Source organism: Piliocolobus tephrosceles, chromosome 1 (assembly GCF_002776525.5).
Source record: "Piliocolobus tephrosceles isolate RC106 chromosome 1, ASM277652v3, whole genome shotgun sequence".
In the NCBI taxonomy this organism is placed as follows: Eukaryota; Metazoa; Chordata; class Mammalia; order Primates; family Cercopithecidae; genus Piliocolobus; species Piliocolobus tephrosceles.
This window is the reverse complement of record NC_045434.1, coordinates 191,821,712-191,842,128: the sequence shown is the minus strand read 5'-3', so window position 1 is coordinate 191,842,128 and position 20,417 is coordinate 191,821,712. Positions and strand designations below refer to the sequence as shown.

The 20,417-nt window shown below is 55.0% G+C and overlaps 1 protein-coding gene across 2 annotated transcripts in view; it reads right to left on the bottom strand.

Annotated features, from left to right (window-relative positions):
• SDC3 (syndecan 3) overlaps positions 1 to 20,417 on the bottom strand; it is a 39,100-nt gene that overhangs the window by 6,529 nt on the left and 12,154 nt on the right. The window contains exons 2-3 of one of the 2 annotated variants that reach the window (XM_023219414.2): positions 2,598 to 2,715; positions 537 to 1,150 (exon numbers count right to left, since the gene is read on the bottom strand). In XM_023219414.2, coding sequence (XP_023075182.2) covers positions 537 to 1,118 — 582 coding nt within the window. In that variant the 5' untranslated portion in view covers positions 1,119 to 1,150; positions 2,598 to 2,715. Of the gene's footprint in view, positions 1 to 536; positions 1,528 to 2,597; positions 2,716 to 20,417 lie in introns of those variants that run through there. The other variant, XM_023219413.2, reaches the window with a different exon arrangement.

Here is a 20,417-nt window from a genome sequence, read left to right as displayed (position 1 = left end):
AACAACCGTGATGAGGACAGCAGCTGAGAACCTAGTGGCTGCACCATCACCAGGCGCTGTTCTAAGCACTGTGGAAGTCAGCAGACTTCATGCTCACAATGAAATGATGCACATTCTATTATTTTCTCCTTTCCGTAGATGAGGAATCGGAGGTATAGAAAGGATCAGGGGCTGGCCTGAGGTCCCATGACGAGGAAGTGGCAGCGGAAGGATTCTAATCCAGCTACCAGACTGCCGAGTTAATGTTCTCAACCGAAACACTCAGCCTGGCCTGCCTTGTCACCAATGCACATGTTCACCCAATTCCTTCCCCACCAATGTCCCATCCCATTAGGATCCAACCACCCCAGCCCTCATTTTCTGTCCCTCTTTCCTCCCCATCTGATCTCTGTCCCTTGATCCTGCCCCTTGCCCCCACTTTGTCTGGCTCATCTCTATAGCTCCTGGTCCTCAGTCCTGTCCAGCTCCATCCTCCTCATCCCTCCCCTGACCCACCCTCCTCTGCCCTCCTCCCTGTCCCTTCTCAACACCCTCACCTGAGCCACCTCTGTGGGTCCAGGGGCAGTGGTCCCCAGGGGCAGGGTGCTCCTCTCAGGGATGTCAGGCTCCTGGGTGGTGGCCGGCCTGGGAAGGGCTCTTGGCCGGGAGGTAGCTGTGCTGACCAGCCTGGGTGTTGGGGCCTCAGTGTCCAAGACAGCTGCCGTGGTGGGGGGGGAGGGTGCCTCGGGGGTAGTGGCCCGTGCCGTGGCTACCGTGGTCAGTGGAAGAGGCAGAAGCCTCTGTACGCCGGTGGTCCTTACAACAGCAGTGGTGGCCGTAAAAGGGGGTGCTGCAGGGGTGCTGGGGGCGGCGGTGGCCACTGTGGCAGGCACTGTGGCCACAGTCGGGGCCCCTGTTGTTGTGGCAGCAGTGGTAGCCGTGGTAGTGGAGATGGTGGTGGCTCTCTGGCTGGGCTCTTCCGGGACTTCTGTCACCACCAGGGGGCTGGTGGCTGGCTCTGGGGTGGGGCGCTCAGAGGGGAGCTCTTCAAATGGTGCTCCCACAGGCTGGATGTTCGTGGTGGGCAGCACCGCAGGTGTGGTGGACACCGCCAGGGCCACATCTGGGCTGAAGCGCATGGCTGTCTCAATGCCCGACTCCTGCTCGAAGTCTGAGGGGGTGGGGGAGAGGGAGAGAGCTAGGGAGCTGGGTGGTTGTGAGGGGCATGAGGATCCCAGGTAAGCAATGGCCATCAAGATTAGGTCTCCCAACCCCCTCTCTTTGCCCAATTTTCCCAGAAAAGATGAGAGAAAGGAGGACGGCACAGCCTGGCCAGAGGTGGCCAGTTGCTGATGTTCCCCAACTTCTCTCTGCCAAGTCAAAAATTCTGGGGGCCGCCTCTCCCAGGAAGCCTTCCTTGACTATTCCTGCCCACCCGACCTACAGCTTCTATGAGGTTGAATCCAGGCAGCAGCAACTGAGGCGCTTCTGGTTGCAAAACTTGCTGGCGTTTGCAGGGGAACACAGGAGTGGCATTCTGGGAAGAGTCAGACCCCAAAGGCACCCCTACCACACGGTCAAGGCAGGGATGGTACACTAAGGGCTTCCCCCCCCAGTGGCACAGGCAGAGGGTAAGAGGGAGAAGAAGCCCTTGCAGCAGGGGAACTGCTTGAGCAATCTGGCTGATGCAAAGCCGGGACAGTGAAGGAACTTGGGAGGAAATGAGACAGGCGAAGCGGGAGGGAGAAGCCACAGCCAGCTCCTGGGCTCGGAACCAGGCAGGAGGGAGGGGAGCCAGGGAGCTTTGCGAGTAGAGATGTGACCCAACAGAAATAGGTTTTACAAAGAATAATTTGAAAGGGGCTCAAAGGACTGGGCTAAGGAGGGGAGACCAGAGGCAAGGGCTGTTGGGAGCCAACTCTGTGGCGTGCAGACCCCGTACCATCTCCTCAGATGCCAGCCCAGGCCCTCACTGGGCCCAGTCTCAGCCACCGTCTTTTTGCTACTGTTTTGAGAGCTCCTCCTCTGTGCCAGACTCCAACTTCCTATCCCTCAGTTCCTAGAGGCACTGAGAGGAAGGCGTATTTCTCACCATCCGCAGGTGAGAATACAGGGACTCAGGGAGGGGGGAGCACCGAGGGGCGCACAGTTGCTATGTGGCAGAGTGGGGCTCCCAGCGTCCTTCTCTCCCAAGACTCTGCTAGACCCACCTGGCCTGGCTCCCCTTCCCCAGGGCAGAGCCAAACCAGGCACCACTTGAAGCACCTGCCCTGTCTCATCACAGCCCTAACCCCACCACTGGCTACAGCTTATTGGACCTGATGGGACCACCCAAACCAAGCAAGGTCTGCAGAGAGAGCCACATAGCACACAGAGATGCAGACGGGGGACCCTGGAGAGCTGGGCATCCTGGGCTCTGAGGTCCTCCCAGGCCTGGTTCCGTCCCCAGGAGGATGTTCTGCCCTTCTTGTTCTGGGGATCCTGCCCAAGAACTTGTGTGACCCATACAGTAAACGCCCCCTGCCTCACTGAAGCAAGCCCCCATGGGCTGCTCAGAGAAGGGACTGGATACAGACTGGTCACTGCCACCAGGCAGGGGTAGGGAAGGGGGTACTTACAGCCCGAGCCCGACCCTGAGTAGAGGTCATCCAGTTCATCATCGGGAAAGGAGTCATCGTCCCCAGAGCCCTCCAGGTCCACGGGCCTCTCAAAGTTCTCACTGCGCCAGCGCTGGGCCTGGGGAAGGTGGAGGCGGACACAGGGCTCGGCACCTGAGACTGGCAGCTGGGTGTGCCCAGAAGGGCAACAAGTGCCCTTGTGGGCCGAGTGACATCCACATGGGTGACAGAGATCTTGTGTGTACCCGGAAGGAAAGTGCGTGTGTGTGAATAATTCACGGGGTAGGGGTGGGGCGGGGCAGGTCACCTGGGGCCCCATCCCAGAAGGCTTTCAGTGTCTGGCTGATGACTTTCTCTTAGAAACTGGTCATTTTTCATCTTGACTGCACATCTGAATACTGTGAAAACTAAATTCAGTGGTTCAGTAGGTCTGAGGTGGTTTCGGAGCAGCTGCAATGTTCGACTGGCTGTGGGGAGCCCTGGGGTGTGTGTGAGCAGGGGAGGGCTGGACTGGCCCTGCATTTGGGGCCCAGCCTCTCACCGCCTGCCACTGATGGGCCCCCTTCTGGAGTTGATACAAAGCCAGAGTGAGGATTTCAGTCCTGTCTTCATATCCCCAGCCTCAACCACCTGCTCCAGAGCCCTACCCAGCCCAGCCAGGGCAGGGAGCCAGGAGGTGCCCCTCACCAAACGCACACACACACACAGTCTCAAAGTAATGAATTAATCAGTATTTACTTTCTACCAGTGAGTCATGGAGTGGAACAATTAGTGTAATTGCTCCCGTGACAAATTGCTGGGTCTTCCTCCTTTTTAGACATTCCAGGAGCTCAGAGCAGTAGGGCCCAACTTTTCCCCAGCTCCCCTCTCCCCAGAAAGACAAACACCCACGGTGGAGGAGCTAGAGCTCCCCATACCACTTCCCTCCACAACCTGAACCAGCCAACCCAGAGTCCCCGCTCCCTCCAGCTCTCTGGCAAGCAGCCTGAAGTCACACAGAAGAATAGGGACTGAGCAGGGACCCAGGCTCCGGCTCCTGCCCCTGCCAGGGCTGTCTTCACTGTCTTTCTATCCTTCCCAGCAGGCTGGGCAGTGGCTTGGAGGCCTTTAGCTGGGAGGAGGGATACTAAGAGGTCTGTGGTCCCTGGAAGCCCCCAACTGAGGTAAATGTGGGTATCAAAACAAGGGAGTCCCCAAAATTCCTCAGTGACCAGTGCCACTTAGCCCCTAAACTCCTCTTCAAGAAAAGCCTGTATAAACCCAAAGACCTACCCCCAAGCCACGTAGACCCTTGAAATGACACACCCCAGAGACACAGCACATGCATAGACACACACTGACACATGCTCACCTAAAAGCAGCCACAGAGGGCTCAGCGTGTCAGCACGCCTGCGGGTACAAACAGCCACTAGCATGGGGCAGGAGATGCTGGGCCTGCCGTGCAGCTCTGAGCTCAGAGACAAGCATCGAGCCTCCTGGAAACCCATCAGCCTCCACTCAGGTAGCACTCACCTAGATACTATTCATCCCCCAGCTCAGTAGCCATCGACATGACAACCGTTACCATGACGACCATCTTCTCCACGCTAAGGACCAGGAGCTGCAGCTCCCCACAGAGATGAGGGGGGTGCAGGAGAGGGAGAGATCACAGGGGAATGGAGAGGATGACAGGGAGCGGGGAGGTGGAGACAGAGACGGGGACAGAGAGGCGAGGACAGAGGGAGGCCAGGGGGCAGAGGGGCAGAGACAGGGAGGGTGGGCTGGGGGGTACGAGAGAGGGAAAGAAGGCAAGGATGGGAGGCAGAGGGGGAGAACTCACACATCCTAATTTAGCCTCATGCTGATGAGGCAAGGCTGGGGAAGGGGCCACCTCAGTAATTTTCCAAACCTGCTTCCAAGAGCACATTCTTTCCGAACAGCAAGCACCCCCAAGGCGGGATGGCAGGGGGAGGAATGGCCTGGTCACCCCTGAGCCCACCTGGGATGCTCAGCAGAAACTTAATGCAAGGACACCTGGGACCTGCAGGCACGGGCGCTGGGATTCAGGGAGGCCTTCGCAGGAACGCTACAGAGGGGGTGCTGGTAGCTGCAACTCCCAGAGGGGACAGAGGAACGAGGGGTGGGGAACAGAGCCTGAGAGGCAGCAGGGAAAGCCTTAAGAGTCACAGAATGCCTGAGGAGGAGGGTGACAAGCAGCCTTTGACCCCCAAACGACCTCTGTATTTGCATAATCCATCATAATGAGCATAATTATCCATGCCATTCCCTTAAAGGAGAACTGAATCCAAAAGCCCCAGGACGCTGCCAGCTTCTCCTTGACCTTCACTGTGCCCCCTCCAGGTAAACATAACCCTCCCATGCCTGAGAGGAGGCCTCTGTACCCCCAACACACACACGCACTCGCAGAAACACACACACACACAAAACAGCCCAACATCCTCATGCGTGTACATTCTCATGCACGTACTATGCACCCCAACGGATACACACACACACACAACTAAGTGCAATGTCTGCCCACCTATACTCACCACAGCCTATAGGCAATATAGCCCAACCCACACCAGCACACACTCACCCATCTACTTCACCCCAGCTGCATGTACACCTGCCCTAGGGTACTCACAGCCACACACACACTCCTCTCCATACCACATACCCTACAGATGCCCCCGACAAACCTCAGCACATTCTCCTGACCCCACACACCACACTCACCTCACCAAGGCCCACAACATGGAGCCACTGCCATGGCCACGTATGTTCCCTAAACACACATCGCTCCTAGACATCACCTCCGGCAGGTGCATCCTGACTCAGACATGAACCTCACAACTCGGATACAACCTTTCCTCTCAGCTGCACCCCACACACACAGCGAGCATGCCCGGCAGAAACATGGAACCTTCTGCTTCCGGCCACCACCAATCTCGGGAAGGGACACCCAGCGGAGGCTCCCTGAGCAGCCCATGAAGTCCTGAGCATCGGGTTCCAGGGGAGCCGCTGAACGTTCCCAGGGCACTCTAGAGACCTCTGCCTGCTGCTGCCGAGGGCCTGCCCCAGGTCAGGTGCTGGCAGCACGTTACTTATGCAGCCTCCTTTAACCACTACAACTGCCCAGGGTTTTATCATCCCCATTGCACAGACGCAGGAACTGAGGCAGGGGTTAGAATTCAGGCATGAGGCCTCTGTCTCTGAAACCCTTGTCCTGGACATTTCTGGGCCACCCCCAGACCCACTGCTCGTCCAGGGCTGAATTCATACATCTGTGCCCCGCAGCTGCCCCTCACCCCCTGCATGATGTCAACTCAGCAACACCCACAGCCATCCACGCCCACTAAACATCCACACCCACACACCAGCACACAATGGTGATAAGACTATGCAGCTCATAGCACTGCAGGAGAAGGGGCTGAGCACAGGACCCAACACACCAAGCGCTCCCAACACCCTGCTCCACACGCGTGCAGCCTACTTGTCCCTCCCTGAACCTGCCCCAGCAGACATACACCCACCTCACATGACATTAACAGACCCACAACACCTGCATCCCAGTTCCCTCCCCTCACACATGGGCTCAAACACGCACTTTCCTTCCGGGTACACACAAGTGCACACACACATAGGGATGAAACGTGGCACCCTTCCTAACGGACTGACGCCCCCCGCCTTCCATTTTTCCTCGCAGTCCCCTAGTCATCACACCCTCCTGAACTCACCCACAGCCTCACTCCACAGAGGCACCTCAGGCTGCCAGCCCAGAAGGGACCAGGACCAGCAGTGACCCACAGGCCCCTTCACTCCACATCTACTCCCACCGATCCTCTCCTAGAGTTTTAGAGCAGCAGCTGGGGAGGCTCCCCTGGGCCAGCGGCAAGGAGGTGTCACCTCCCAGGTTGCCCGGCCCCCTCCCTCCCAGGAACACCCCGTCAGGACTGTGATGGGTGAGGGTCCAAATGAGCTGGATATCAGCTGAGTCTCCTCACTTCCAAGGCTACCTCTGCCCTCCCACCCATCACTCACCCTGAGTGCAGAGGACACTTTCAGGAAGGCCAGTGCATCCCTCCCACCCCATCCTCCCTCAGAGCCCACTCCAGAGTTTGGGGTCTCTTGTGCCCAGCCCCCACACCACCAGGAGCCTTCCTAGGGAAACAGGTCAGCACAGAGGCGAAGCATAATGAACCAGCTCCTCTGTACTACCCGGTTGGCTGTCAGGCAAGCCATTTAATCTCGGCACCTCAGTTTTCTCGACTGTAAAGTGGAGATGATGATAAGACTATGCAGCTCACAGCATTGCTGTGGGAAGGGGCTGAGCACAGGACCGAACACCAAGTGAAAAATGAATAAATCAAAGTAGCCACGATTACTGTTAGCTTATGTTAAAATTTCTATTATTATTTCCAAGTCTTTACCTCATGTAAGCCTCAACCTCTTCATGAGGGAAGCCGAATTGGGATGACTACACCCAGGCAGATGAGACAATTAATGCCCAGAGAGGTTAAGTGGCACTGCCAAGGCCACACAGCAGGGGAGAGTGCAGAGAGAAACAAAAAGAGAGACGTTGGATGAGGGGGGAGAAAGGGCAAGTTACAGAAACAGACACAAGCACACAAATTAGGTCAGCAGGCTGGGGGCCAGGAGCCCGGCACCCCTGTGCAGCACTAATCATGTTGCAAAAAGACAAGAATAAAATCGAGTGTAATTAGTTCTGCCCGAGCTTCCTTCCCCTAATTAGCCAGACTCAGGCCTCACTTTCTTGGTGACCAGAGGTGACATGAGCAAGGGTTGGGGGCCCAGCTTTAGGTTCTGACAGTCTTGGATTCAAATTCAGCTCTGCTTATTTGCTGGGTGACTTTGGACATGTTACTTAACCTCTCTGAGCCTGTTTGGTTAAATGAGGCCAATAATGATACTTCACAAAGCACTTGTGAGAATCAAGTAAAATCATGCATGCACACAGTCAGAGCCACATAAGGCTTTGTCTGTATTCCTATGGCCTGCATTTCCCACCTCAGGCTGCAACTTCAAGGATACACTGGGACTGAGGGATCACTGAGTTCAATTTTCCCCTCTTACTGATGTGGAAACTGAGGCACAGAGAGGGGAAAGCCTTGCTTATCACACCCGCTGAGAAGAAAGGAGGGGCAGGGTTAGTCTGCCATGAAGCATTCAGAGAGGTAAAGTGATTTGCCCAAAGACACACAGCGACGATGTAACGACTAGCTCCTTGAGGCACGGAGGGAGGGCGTCTCAGCATGGCCCTGCAGGCTCCGTCCCCAAAAATCCCTCAGTCCTGTGAGAACTCAATGCCCCTCACGCTCACCAGATCCACCCTGGAGACCCACAGCATCACCGTAGGAATGTGGGCTGGGGCCAGGCTCCGGGCAGCAAGACAGCCAAGGGGGCTGCACAATGGGGAGCCTGGACCAGGAGGGGGACGTCTCAGTCCCCACCCCCACCCAGCCACAGCTGCCCTGGCCAGGAAGCCAGAAGCCCCACACCCACTCGTGGCTGGAGATGAGGGACATGAGGACTGCACCCGCTAGGGAAGGGGCCACAGAGCCCAAGTCCCAGAGAGCAGAGGCCTGGGGAAGAGTGGATGCGGAGAGCAGAGAAGGCCAAGCTGAACTCCACAGACCCCCCAAGAAAAATCCACCAAGCCCAGAAACACACCCTCCCACTCACCCCAACTCACACACTCAAGCCTGTCACCAACCAAACCTATCCCCACACCCCACTCCTATCTACAAAGGCATCTCAGAGGGCAGGAAACGTTCCCTTCGGGCCCGTCCCATCCCAGTCAACTCCTCTGCAAAGACATCATGGCAGCAGAGCCCTCCCTACCCCAAGCCTGTATCTCCCCTGTCACCTCCAGTCTGCTCTCCACCCAGTCCTGTGTTCCCACCATCCCCCGCAGGATCCCCTTTTTCCCACTGTGGCAATTGCCCCCACCCCAGCCCCAACAGGAGAGCAGGTAGCAGCCCTGGCTCAGGCGCCCACAGCCTCCAAGACCGTGGGCAAACCTTATTCCCCCTTCTCTGCCTTTCCTTTGCCCCATTTGCAAAATGGAAAACCAAGCATGGTGGTCTAAGGGCCTTTCTGATTCTGACACTCTGAACTCCCAAAAATTCGGTCCTTAGGTCAAGGATATCCAGCACAATGTTATTTACCAGAGGGAAAAAACGGAAATAACCCACATACCCAGCAACAGGGGACGAGTGAAATAAATGAGGGCACAGGCCGGGCACGGTGGCTCATGCCTGTAATCCCAGCACTTTAGGAAGCCGAGGCAGGTGGATCACGAGGTCAGGAGATCCAGACCATCCTGGCTAACACGGTGAAGCCCCATCTCTACTAAAAATACAAAAAATTAGCTGGGCACAGTGGTGGGCGCCTATAGTCCCAGCTACTGGGGAGGCTGAGGCAGGAGAATGGCGTGAACCCGGGAGGCAGAGCTTGCAATGAGCCGAGATCGCGCCACTGCACTCCAGCGTGGACGACAGAGCGAGACTCTGTCTCAAAATAAATAAATAAATAAATAAATAAATAAATAAATAAATAAATAAATAAATAAATAAAATGAGAGCACAACCATAACATGGAATATTATGCAGCTATCAACAACTGAGTACTCACAAATCTACACTGTCTAATTAGGTTATTAAAAAACACAAAAGCATCATAGAAGGCTTTTTTTTTTTTTTTACTTGTTTCAAAGAATATTGAAGAATGTGGGAAAATGTACATATTGATCATCAGAAGACAAGACAGGATAGCTGTTGATAGGAATATGCAGATGGCTCTCTCTATTCCTCTGTGACTTTGGGCAGATATTTTACTCTCTCAGGCTGCTTTAACTGGTAAAACAAAGATAAGAATGCCCACTCATGGGGTTTACAGAAGGAGACTGGGCATGTTCACACATTAACAAATGGCTCAGTAAATGCCGGCTATTAATATGAGTATCATCATTATGTTTAAAAAATAGGTTACAAAAATATGTAGAACTTGATCCTGTTTTAATGAACTCACTACCAAAGTGAATTTCTCAATGCTGCATTATAACTAAAGGCTCCCAGAGGCTCTCTCTGGGTGGTGGGATTACAGGCAGCTTTAATTTCTTCTCAGGACCTTTCTGTATTTTCCACAATTTCAACGATAAACCCACAGCACTTTTGTTACTAGAGAGAGCACATTCTCCGAGTCTCCGTCCCTGGCGTTCTCTGGTCTGTGAAACTTCCGAGTCCCCTGGTTCTGCTGAGACCCCATTGAGACTGTCCATGAGCAACCTTACGAGGAAACTGAAAAGGCGGGTGGAAAGGAAATGAACACAAAAGCCTCTGAGGGAGCTGGCAGGGCCCAGCGGCCCAACCGAGCCTCACCACAGGCGGGCTGGCTTGGCAGGACCTGGCTCCCTCCCCTGGCATCAGCCTGTCTGGCGGCCACCTTGGCCTGTGGTGCCCAGACACCCACCCGCCTGCCTTCTCTCATCAGCCCCATTCCTGGCTCAGCTGGCCTGGCCAGGCTCCATCAAGGTGCAGGCTGACTGCCCTACAGCAGCCCACTCTGTCCCCCGTGCCTAGACAGAAGCTGACAATGCAACCCTGGGAAAGCCAGGCCCCTTCCTCAACCCGGGGCTGGGACGCCTCCATCACCGCCCCATCAATCCCAGCCACCTGCCCTCCCACGTCACTCTTGCCCACCCTGACTCACACTGCTCATTGATGCCTGTCCCCAAGCTCGTGCCTGAGAGCAGGACCACCCACTGAGGCCTCGTTTCCAGACCCAGCAGCACCCCCCACACCCTACTCCCAGCTGCCCACCCCCATAGTCCTCCCACACAAAACTATTTACGGCTCTGGGAACACAGGGATCCTTCAGGCCTGTTTCTGCTTCCTGGAATACCTTTCCCCACCATCTCTGCCTGGCCAGCACCTACTCAACTGGTTAATCAGTAAAACCAATGGTTATTAAGCACTTATTGTGTGCCAAGCACCATCCTAGGCACTAGGTATGTCCTCACGAAGCTGGCTCAGCTCACACAATGCCTCCTTTGTGAGCCTGCTTGAATGTCACATACGCACGCCAACCACCTCCCTGGTCCAAATTAGGAAGTCCTTTCTTGGGGACTCAGTACCTCCACCGTGTTGTCATTTACTAAGGGAGAAGGCCCACCAACCATGCTCCGATCGCTCCAACGGGACCTTCCACTGGATCTCAGTGAACCCACTTGGCCGCCTTGGGAAGCAGGTCATATGGTCTCCATTTATAGACGAGGAGACTGAGGCTGTGAAGCCATCAGTGGGGTCACACAAGATTTGAATTCTGGCCTTGCTGAGTCTAAATCCTGTGTTCAGTGAACTCCTGAATCCCTGAGAATGCATGCAGGGAACCCCAGTTTGTGATTCAAGACTCCTTCCACCGAGCACTTTTCTGGAAAACGCTGGGCCATTCCATCCCTTACGAAAATGATCACAGCCCCCGCAGAGGGAGCCCTCACTAAGTGCCAGGCTCCTTAAATGCACATTGCCTCGTTTCTCTTCTCAAACAGTTTACCAGAAAGGGATTGTCATTCCCATTTCACAGATGGGCGAACCAAAGTTCAGAGAGGTGAAGCAACTGGCCCAAAGTCACACAGCAATGGGCCAGGATTTGAACCCAAGATTAGCTGAACCCCAAAGACCATGCCCTTTGGATTACAGAGCACACCTGCTCCTAGCCCTAATCAGTTCCCCTGCCAAAAGGCTCTCAAAAGCAGGGCAAATGTCAGAGACCAGCACCACCTCACACCCAGCTCCCTGAACAGAGACAGCCTGAAAGCCTGGGAATAGAAATGGAGGGCAAGGCGCGCTCACACGACAGGTGGCCCAGCTTAGGTAGGCACCCCCCGCCCCCACCATGACTCACCAGCAGGTGCCTTTAGGAGTCCGTCACCAGGCTCCACGACTGTCAGTGCCAGCAAACATGGCAAGGGTTGCCCGCTCCTGGGGCCCACAAGTCTCCGAGGAACAACCCGGTGTGGAGTTAGGTGTTCCCGCCCTGGCTTCCCACTCCCAAACTGCTTACCTGGTCATATCCCTTCACCTCACTGGGCCTCACTGTGTCCTCCTATGAAATATGAATAATGATCCCCAACACACAGAGATGCCAGATGGCATGTGCCTAGCGGTGAATAGGCAGTCAGTAGGCGCTGGGACGTGACTTCGTGTCCCCACTCAAAGCTCACCTCCCTGACCACCAAATCCACTCAAATGTCCTCCCCACATGCCCAGCTAGTCTGCAAAACCAGGACTAGTCCTCAATTGCTCACCACTAGCCTGAAATTGGCTGGTTTATTTCTGGGCTTCACAGGAATGTGTCTGTCTCCCCCTCCAGTTGCTCCTGGTGGCAGTGACTGGGTCTGTGTGGTCATTCCTCTAATCCCAGGGCTCAGACTGCTCCTGGAACACAGTCAGCCTCCATCAATCCTTGTTCAGTGAATAAACTGTGGGGTGGATCACCCCCTAGAAATCCACATCACCTGCCTCCTGCTCCCAATCGCTATGGGATCCCGAGCCAGGCCCTGCTCTTCTCTGGCCTCAGTCTAACTGTGTGTAAAACTGAGGAATGGACAAGAGTTCTCTCTGGTCCCTCCAAAATCCAGCCAGGAGGACTCCAAGTGAGCTAGGAGGAGAGAAGAGAAACGGACACTGATCCCAGCATATTTTGTCATAAAATGTTTATGTAAATTATATGCAAATATGCAGATCAGTGGGCTCCCAGTGGAGCCTACATTCTGGCCATTTCTCAACCAGGCCTGGCCCTGGAGGAAAGCAGCCTTCACTGAGCACACACTAAGCACTGGACCCCACCTTCTCAGGAGCCAGGTGAAATGGGCCTCCTTACCCCACAGAGGCAGAAAGCCCAGGCGACTTGCTAGTGGTCAGTGAGCTCGGCTGGAGAGTGAGGATGGGGTTCAGGACTGGAGCAGGGAGGGGGAGAGCAGGCAGGGTGGGACGTGGCAGTGGGAAGGGGCTGGGGGATCACATGGAGGCCCCTAAGAGCAGAAGGATCCTCAGCCTGACCTTGGAACCACTTGAAGCCAGGTGAGGGGGCTCCAGGGGCCTCGCCAGATGTCGAGCTCTGCTGGGCTGACCCCAGCCTCCTCCAGGGAACCGAAGAGGCCCTGCTGGAGTCAGCCCGGGCAGGCCCAGCCCTTCCAGCAGTCCCGGGAGCCCGGGAGCTCTGACGGCTCCCCAAAGCCCTCTCCATACACAGGCTGAGCATACACCCTGGGCACACACAGCACACACACACATAACTGAAACGGCCCTGTCTGTAAGAGTGTGTGTGTGTCCAGGCCTCTCCTCCCGAGGAGGCGGGCTGTGGTTCCCCGCACCCTCCTGTTTGTTGGGTTATTTATAACCAGCCCAAACTCACACACAGTGGAGATGCCACTCCCCGCCCCCAGCTTGGAGCAGTCCCACTGGCTTCTCGGCTGCTCCTCTTCAAGGGACAGTACAAGCCAGACTCAGATGGTCTGAGCCACAGCGGACTTGGGAGTCACTGCCACCATCAACCAGATGGGAAACTGAGGCACAGAGCAAGGCATCAGACAAAAAGCCTGGAAGAAGGGCTTGCAGGGACCTCAAAAGCCAGCCTAAGGCCACACTTGCCCCTAGGACTGTCTCCAACCCAAGATGAGGCTCTGTGGGACACAGTGGGGTGGGAAAGGAAGGGAGGGAGGGAGCCAGACATGTCCAAGCTCTCACCCTCACCTCCAGAGGCCTAGGACACACAGCAGGGACTCTGATGCTAGACTACGTGGCTCCAAATACCAGGACTAAACTTCACCAGCTACGCAACTCTGGGCAAGTCAGTCTACCTCTCTGAGCCTCCGTTTGTTCGCCTACTAAATGGGCATAGTAACAGGACCGCCCTCAGGGGTTGGGAGGATTAAATAAGATGATCCAAACAAGGCTCTCAGCCCACAGTCTGACTACTTCTCAGCCTAGTGACCCAGGACAAGCTGTGTGGCCTGAGCCTCAGTTCTGTCATCTGCACATAGAACAATGATATGGCCCAGAGGGTCACAAGGACTGAAGCACCGGTTCCCACACACAGTACGTGGTCAGCATGTACAGATTCCATCTTCTATTCCTCCATTCCCAGGGGGCCCCATGGTTCCTGACCAGCCCCAGATCCTCTCCTTGATACTCCCTGTCTCCCATCTCTGAGCATCTACTATGTGCTGGGCCTGCTGGGGGTTGTTCTAGATATGATGCCATGGAATCTTCTAAACAACTCTTCAAGGGATAAATTCCCTTCCCAGCTCTGCAGTGGGCCTTCTGCCTTGTTGAATATAGATGTTCTATAAATACTTGAGGGATGAATGGATGCAAGAATGAATGTGATCAAAAAGTCAGATAATCACAAGCGTTGGCGAGGACGTGGGGAAATCGGAACCCTCACACACCACTGGTGGGAATGTAAAACAGCACAGCCGCTTTAGGAAAGAGGCTGGCAGTCTCTCAAAATGTTAAATGGAGTTTCCATATGACTCAGTAATTCTACTCTTGGGATATACATTCAAGAAAAATGAAAATATATGTCCGCACACCAAAAAAAGGTAGCATTATTCATAATAGCCAAAAGGTTGAAACTACCCAAATATCCGTCAGCTGGTGAATGAATAAATAAAATGTGGTATGTTCATACAATGGAATATTATTCAGCAAAAGAAAAAAAAAAAAACTAATACTGAGGCTGGGCATGGTGACTCACACCTGTAATCCCAGCACTGTGGGAGGCTGAGATGGGAGGGTCACCTGAGGTCAGGAGTTAGAGACTTGCCTGGGCAACATGGTAAAACCCCATCTCTACCAAAAATACAAAATTAGCCAGGTGTGGTGGCGTGTGCCTGTAGTCCAAGCTATTTGGGAGGCTGAGGCAGAACTGATTGAACCTGGGAGGCGGAGGTTGCAGGGAGCCAAGATCATGCCATGGCACCCCAGCGTAGGCAACACGACCAAAACTCAGTCTCAAAAATAAACAAATAAATAAACTAATACTGATACTACAATGTGGATGAACCTTGAAACCATTATGTTAAGTAAAAGAAACTGGTCACAAAAGACCACATAGTATATTATTCCATTTATATGAAATGTCCGGGATAGGCAAATCCAGAGAGAGAGAAGATAGATGAGCGATTGCCTATGCCTGCAGGGGCTGGGGTGAAACAGGGAGCGACTGTTAATAGGTACAGTGTTTCTTTCTGGGGTGATGAAAACGTTCTAAAATTAGTGATGGTTTTACAACTATGCAAATATACTAAAAACCACTGAATTAAATACTTTAGATGGGCAAGATGTATGTGAGTTATATATCCATAAAGCTGTTGTTTCAAAAATAATAATGAATATGAGACTGAGGCTCAGAGAGGATGAGAAACTTGCCCAGGGTCACACAGCAGAACCTGGACTCAAGTTCAGGTCCTCCAGAGAAGCTCAGCGTTCCTTCTCCTGACAACACGCTTGTCTTGGCCCTGCTCACTTCCTCTCCCATTTGAACCTTACCAAGCCCCAGGTGAAGCCTCCACAGCCCCCACCCCCCAGAGAGGCAAACGTTTACTCCGCAGACCACAAGTAGGAGAGGCCCAGCTCAGCAACTGTCTCTTCTATGCTGTTCAAAGGCCACTTTGTCAGGTGGGGCCAGTGGAGGGGGACAGGCTCAGCCCAGAGCCTTCAGAGACTCCAGGGACTCCAGACCCAGGCTGGCCGCCATCCCCAACCCTCGACCTCAGCGTTCCAACTGCAGCCCTCAGTGGTTCCGGATGCCCCACCCCACCCTCTGACCATGTGCCTGGCCCCTGGCTGCCCTCAGGAAAAGGCATGAGGATACGTCCCCGCCAGGGAAGGGGCAGAGCCTGTCAGGGTCCCAGTGGTAAAACACGTCTGCATTTAAACTCAAGTCCATCTGCCCTCTGTCCCCATGGCTAAGGCAACTCTGAGGACAGGCGCCTCTTCAGGCCCCACCCTTCACCCTGGCCCCAACTTCACCTGGCTCCCAAGCACCAGCCCTGCCCAGCACAGCTGGCAACCACCAAGCCCCTCAGGTGGTTTCCACTCTACTCTCTGGCAGAGGCCTGTCTGTCCTGGGCTAGGCCTGGGCTGGAGCTACCAGGCCTTTGTCTGGAAGGTGCTCGTTAACCCCCTCTCTCCTGCCTGGCTGAACTCAGGTATGAAGCCTAAAACCCCTTAGGCCCTGTCTTGAGCCTCCACACCTTGGCTTCGCCTCCCAGACTTTGATCTCTCAGCCATTAAGAAGGGAGGAAAAGGCCAGGAGCGGTGGCTCACACCTGTAATCCCAGAACTTTGGGAGGCCAAGGTGAGTGGATCATGAGGTCAGGAGTTTGAGAACAGCCCGGCCAACATGGTAAAACCCCATCTCTACTAAAAATACAAAAATTAGCGGGGTGTGGGGGCGCGCACCTGTAATCCCAGCTACTCAGAAAGCTGAGGCAGGAGGATGGCTTGAATCCAGGAGGCGGAGATCACAGTGAGCCAAGATCGTGCCACTGCACTCCAGCCTGGACAACACAGTGAAACACCATAAAAAAAAAAACAGAAGGGAGGAGGCCTCGCAGCGCCTTAGACTGCCAGGCAGAGCCCACAAAGGATCCTGAGTGGGGAGGCCAAGAACTCTACAAGGACCCCCTGTCGCTCAAGAATGGGGTGCAGAGAGCCAAAGAAAACTCCGTGCTCACCTCCCCTAACATCCTCCTCCAGTCTCCTGCAGGTCCTGTGTACCCCAGGTATCCTGCCAGCCCCTCCTCCACATAGCCACAGGCTCTTCCTCTCCCCCACTGAGCTCAGATAGAGTCCAAACACCTGCCAGGGCTCAAAGACCCTGAGTGCCCTGGCCCCTACTCCTGCAGCCCAGGGATGAGGCCTGCCCTCCACTCCTCATGTGTCACCTGAACGTGGCTTCCCTGACCCAAACTGCTTCAGGTCTCAGCTGACCCACCCTCGCCACCAGGAATCCCTCCCTGACCCTCCCCAGGCAGGATCAGAAGCCCAGCTTCTGCCAGTATGGACCTAGTCACACCAGCTTGGCCCGCTCCCCTGTAGGGAGCTCCACCAGGGCAAGGTTGCCCACCAGCCTTAGCCCCAGGCCCCCAGGCCCCCAGGGAATGAATGAACGAATGAGTCTAAAACAGTCTAGCCTGGAAACCAAAGCTGTGCAGTAGACAGTGCGTGTGGGAGAGGAACTGGGCTAGAAAAGATGGACTCAAAACTGGACATCAGGCAAGTGGCTGTTGCTAGAACACAGTCTTGTTCCCCAAACCCAGGACAAGGATGGGTAGTGATTGCCACCTTTGTGGTGATGGTGGGCTCTCATGGCCACTCCCCCAACATTTACCATAACTAGTCAGCAGCCTGTGGGCAGAGCAGTGTGCTGGACTCGGTGCCAAGTAAGCCCTAGCTCTTGCAACACCCTGTGGCACCATGGTCACCCTCCAGCCTCATGGAGGACAGCACAGGCTCAGAGGACGACACAAGTACAGTGACCTGCCCAAGTTCACCCAGCTGACATGCAGAGTTCAAAGTCCAAGTCCAAGTCAAGTCTCAGCTGATTCATCCTCCCCACCAGGAATCCTTCCCTGAACCTCCCACGGCAGGGTCAGAAGCCCAGCCACTGCCATTAGGGACCCAGTCACGGCAGTGTGGCCCTCTCCCCTACAGGGACCTCCACCAGGGCAAGGCCAGCCCAAGAGCCAAGTTGGGTTAATGTCCAAACGCCCTCTTTCCACTGTTTATCACGACCATGCCCTTAGAGACAACACAGGACACTCATCCTTCTAAACATGGAAAGGCAAAAGGAAGGGAAGTGCTGAGGGTGGGGAAGGTGCAGGGTCCGGGGACTCGGCCCGTGCAATCTCTGTGCACCTCCACAGTGCCCCGGACAGCGTGGAATGTTCCTCCCTCCCGCAGCATGACAAAGACAGTCTCACCTCTGTGCCATGGTCCATACCCCCCCCCCCCCCCCGGAGCCCCCCCCCCCCACCATGTCTCATAACCAAACATTTGTCAAAAGAAACACTGTTGATATCTGGGCAGGACGATTTTCCACCAGTGGGACTGTTGTGGACACTGCAGCCATTTAGCAGCCCGACCCCCACCTGGCCAATGCCAGCTGCACGTCCACTACTAAGAGAACCAAAAATGTCCAAATGTCCTGGGAGCCAGCACCCTCAATGCCCAGATCAGGCGCCTCCTCCTCATGGAGGTGTCCCCATCCCACCCCAGTCCCAGGCGACCACCCCTCCTCCCTGCTCAGGGCCTCAACTTCAGCATCTCTTGGTTGGGCATCATTTTCCCATAAGTCAGAAATACTCTCATCAAAGAAACAGAATCCCCCCAGAAATCAGAATCATGCAGCCTTAGCGCCGAAGACTCTGATCAGGGTTTCCCCAGGCAGGCGGTGAAATAAAGGGACCCGCGTCTCCTGGCCTCTCTGACCCCAGCTGTCACTTTCCTCGGGGGCACAGCCACACTCCCTCTCCTGCCACCCCCCCCCCCCCCCCGCCTGCCGACATCCAGAGTTTGGCAAATAACATACGACTGAATCTCCGAAGGAATCCAAGGTTGGTTTTTTAGTGGAGGGTGCGGGGGAGTGAAGTGTCCCCGGAGGTCAGGCAGAAAACAAAGCTCTGAGGCCCTCCACACACACACCACACACACTGTTCTTGCCTTAATCACCTCTAACGAGGCCAGATGACCAGCTGCCCCTCTGGCCTGGGCTCCTAGACCCTGGGATTAAGAGTTGGGATTAAGGACAGACATATTTTGGTAGCTCAGAGCCCCAGCAGTGAGTGTGGGGGTGTGTGTGTGATTGTGTGTGTGTGTGTGATTGTGTGTGTGATTGTGTGATTGTGTGTGTGTGTGTGTGATTGTGTGTGTGATTGTGTGATTGTGTGTGTGTGTGTGTGTGATTGTGTGTGTGATTGTGTGATTGTGTGTGTGTGTGATTGTGTGATTGTGTGTGTGTGTGTGTGATTGTGTGATTGTGTGTGTGTGTGTGTGATTGTGTGCATGAGTGTGTGGGGGGGTGAGGATGTGTGTGTCAGTGTGTGGTGCGTGTGGATGTATGAAAGTGTGTGTCAGTGTGTGGATGTGTGTGAGTGTGTGGGTGTGCGTGTGTGGGGGGGGGTGTGGGTGAGGGTGTATGTGAGTGTGAGTGTGTGGGGGTGGTGGGGGGTGAACGTGTGTGTCGGTGAGATTGTGTGTGTGAGAGTGTGTGTGGGTGAATGTGTGTGTGGATGACGGCGTGAGTGTGGGGGGTGAGAGCGTGTGCGAGTGTGTGGATATGTGTGTGTGGGTGTGTGTGCGAGTGAATGTGTGAGTGTACACAGACATGCACACATCCAAGCACATTCGGGGTGTTTCTGGGCGTGTGTCTATGTCTAGGTACATCCATGTGTGTATGCCTAGAGCTGTCTGGAGTGGCTTAGATGTCTGCGTGCGTCTGAGTGTGTTCACGTGAGTGTGGAGGGCTGTGTCTCCGAGCGGTACCTGTGCACATGGCAGCGTATGTGCGTCCTGGTCTCTGTCTCTACATGTGTGCACGGGACAAGGGTATTCGCACAGGTTCACGTTCCTTCATTTGTAAGCATGCATCTGAGCCTCCCATGGTAGAGAGAGCGTCTCCCAACTTCCTTAATCCACAGTGCTGAGGGGAAGCCCCTGGAGCTGAGGCAGGGGGAGGGACAGCAGTTGGGGGACTCCTGATCCCCCTGGCATAGGATACAAACACTTTTTCCTACAAAGACACCAGGGGTCCATGCATCAGCACAGACACACAGCAACATACCATCACACATGTTGCAGGCACATGCAAACCCCTAATCGAAACCAAAGTCCTAAACAGAAACATGGCCTTAGTTCCCCGCGGAACAAAGATTACCTGGCCTCACTTGCAGCCTTGCAGACCATCCCTCAGGACACAGCTGAGCTCCCTCTGGATCTGAGATTGTCCCTACAAGCCCCCCAGTTCCCCGGCTCACATGAGAATAGGATCCAGCCAGCCAGGGCTCAGCTCCCAGAGGCCACGTAGGGGCTTCAGCCCGGGGGAGCTGTTCCACTTCTCACTGCTGAGTGACCCTGAACAGCCACACTTCATCTCTGGGTTCAGTCTCCTCATCTGAACAGCAAGGCCAGGGCTGATTCCTGGCTCTTTGCCCCAAAACTCCATTTCAGGAAGGACAGATGCAGGCAATTGTGAGTTCTGGGGCCAGGAGGGCAAGGAACTAAAGAAGAATCAAGAATTCCTCTAGCCTTGGTCCTAACTACCCCTTCAACCCTCTAGACCCCCGTCCCCAAGGGGAACCCTCAGGTCCTGGCCCTGGTGAGTCACAGCCAGGGAGATGGGAGGTTCCAACCAGTGAGGGAGTAAGATAAGGGCCTCTAGGGAAGTTGAGCAGGGGGAGGAAGGAGTATGAGGAGGAGGGTGGGAGGTGGGAGGGAGGGAGGGGGGCTGAGCAGAGACAGCGGAGGAGATGGAGAGGAGGGAGGTTGGAGAGGCGGGAGGCTGGAGAGGAGAAGATCTCCTCATCACCAAGCCTGAGCCTCCAAGCCCACAGTCCGTCCACCCTCCAGAAAGACGGAGCCAAACAGGTTCCAGGGCACCCTTCCCTGCCTGCACCTCCACAGCTCACTGGGGCTGGAAAGGCTACATCCCCTCGTGCCCACTGCTCCCTGCTGCCAGGCTCCACTTTCCTCTTCTCCCAGTCTTGGGGGTCACATGAGCAGGGGGCTGGGGAGAAAGGCCCAAGTGTGA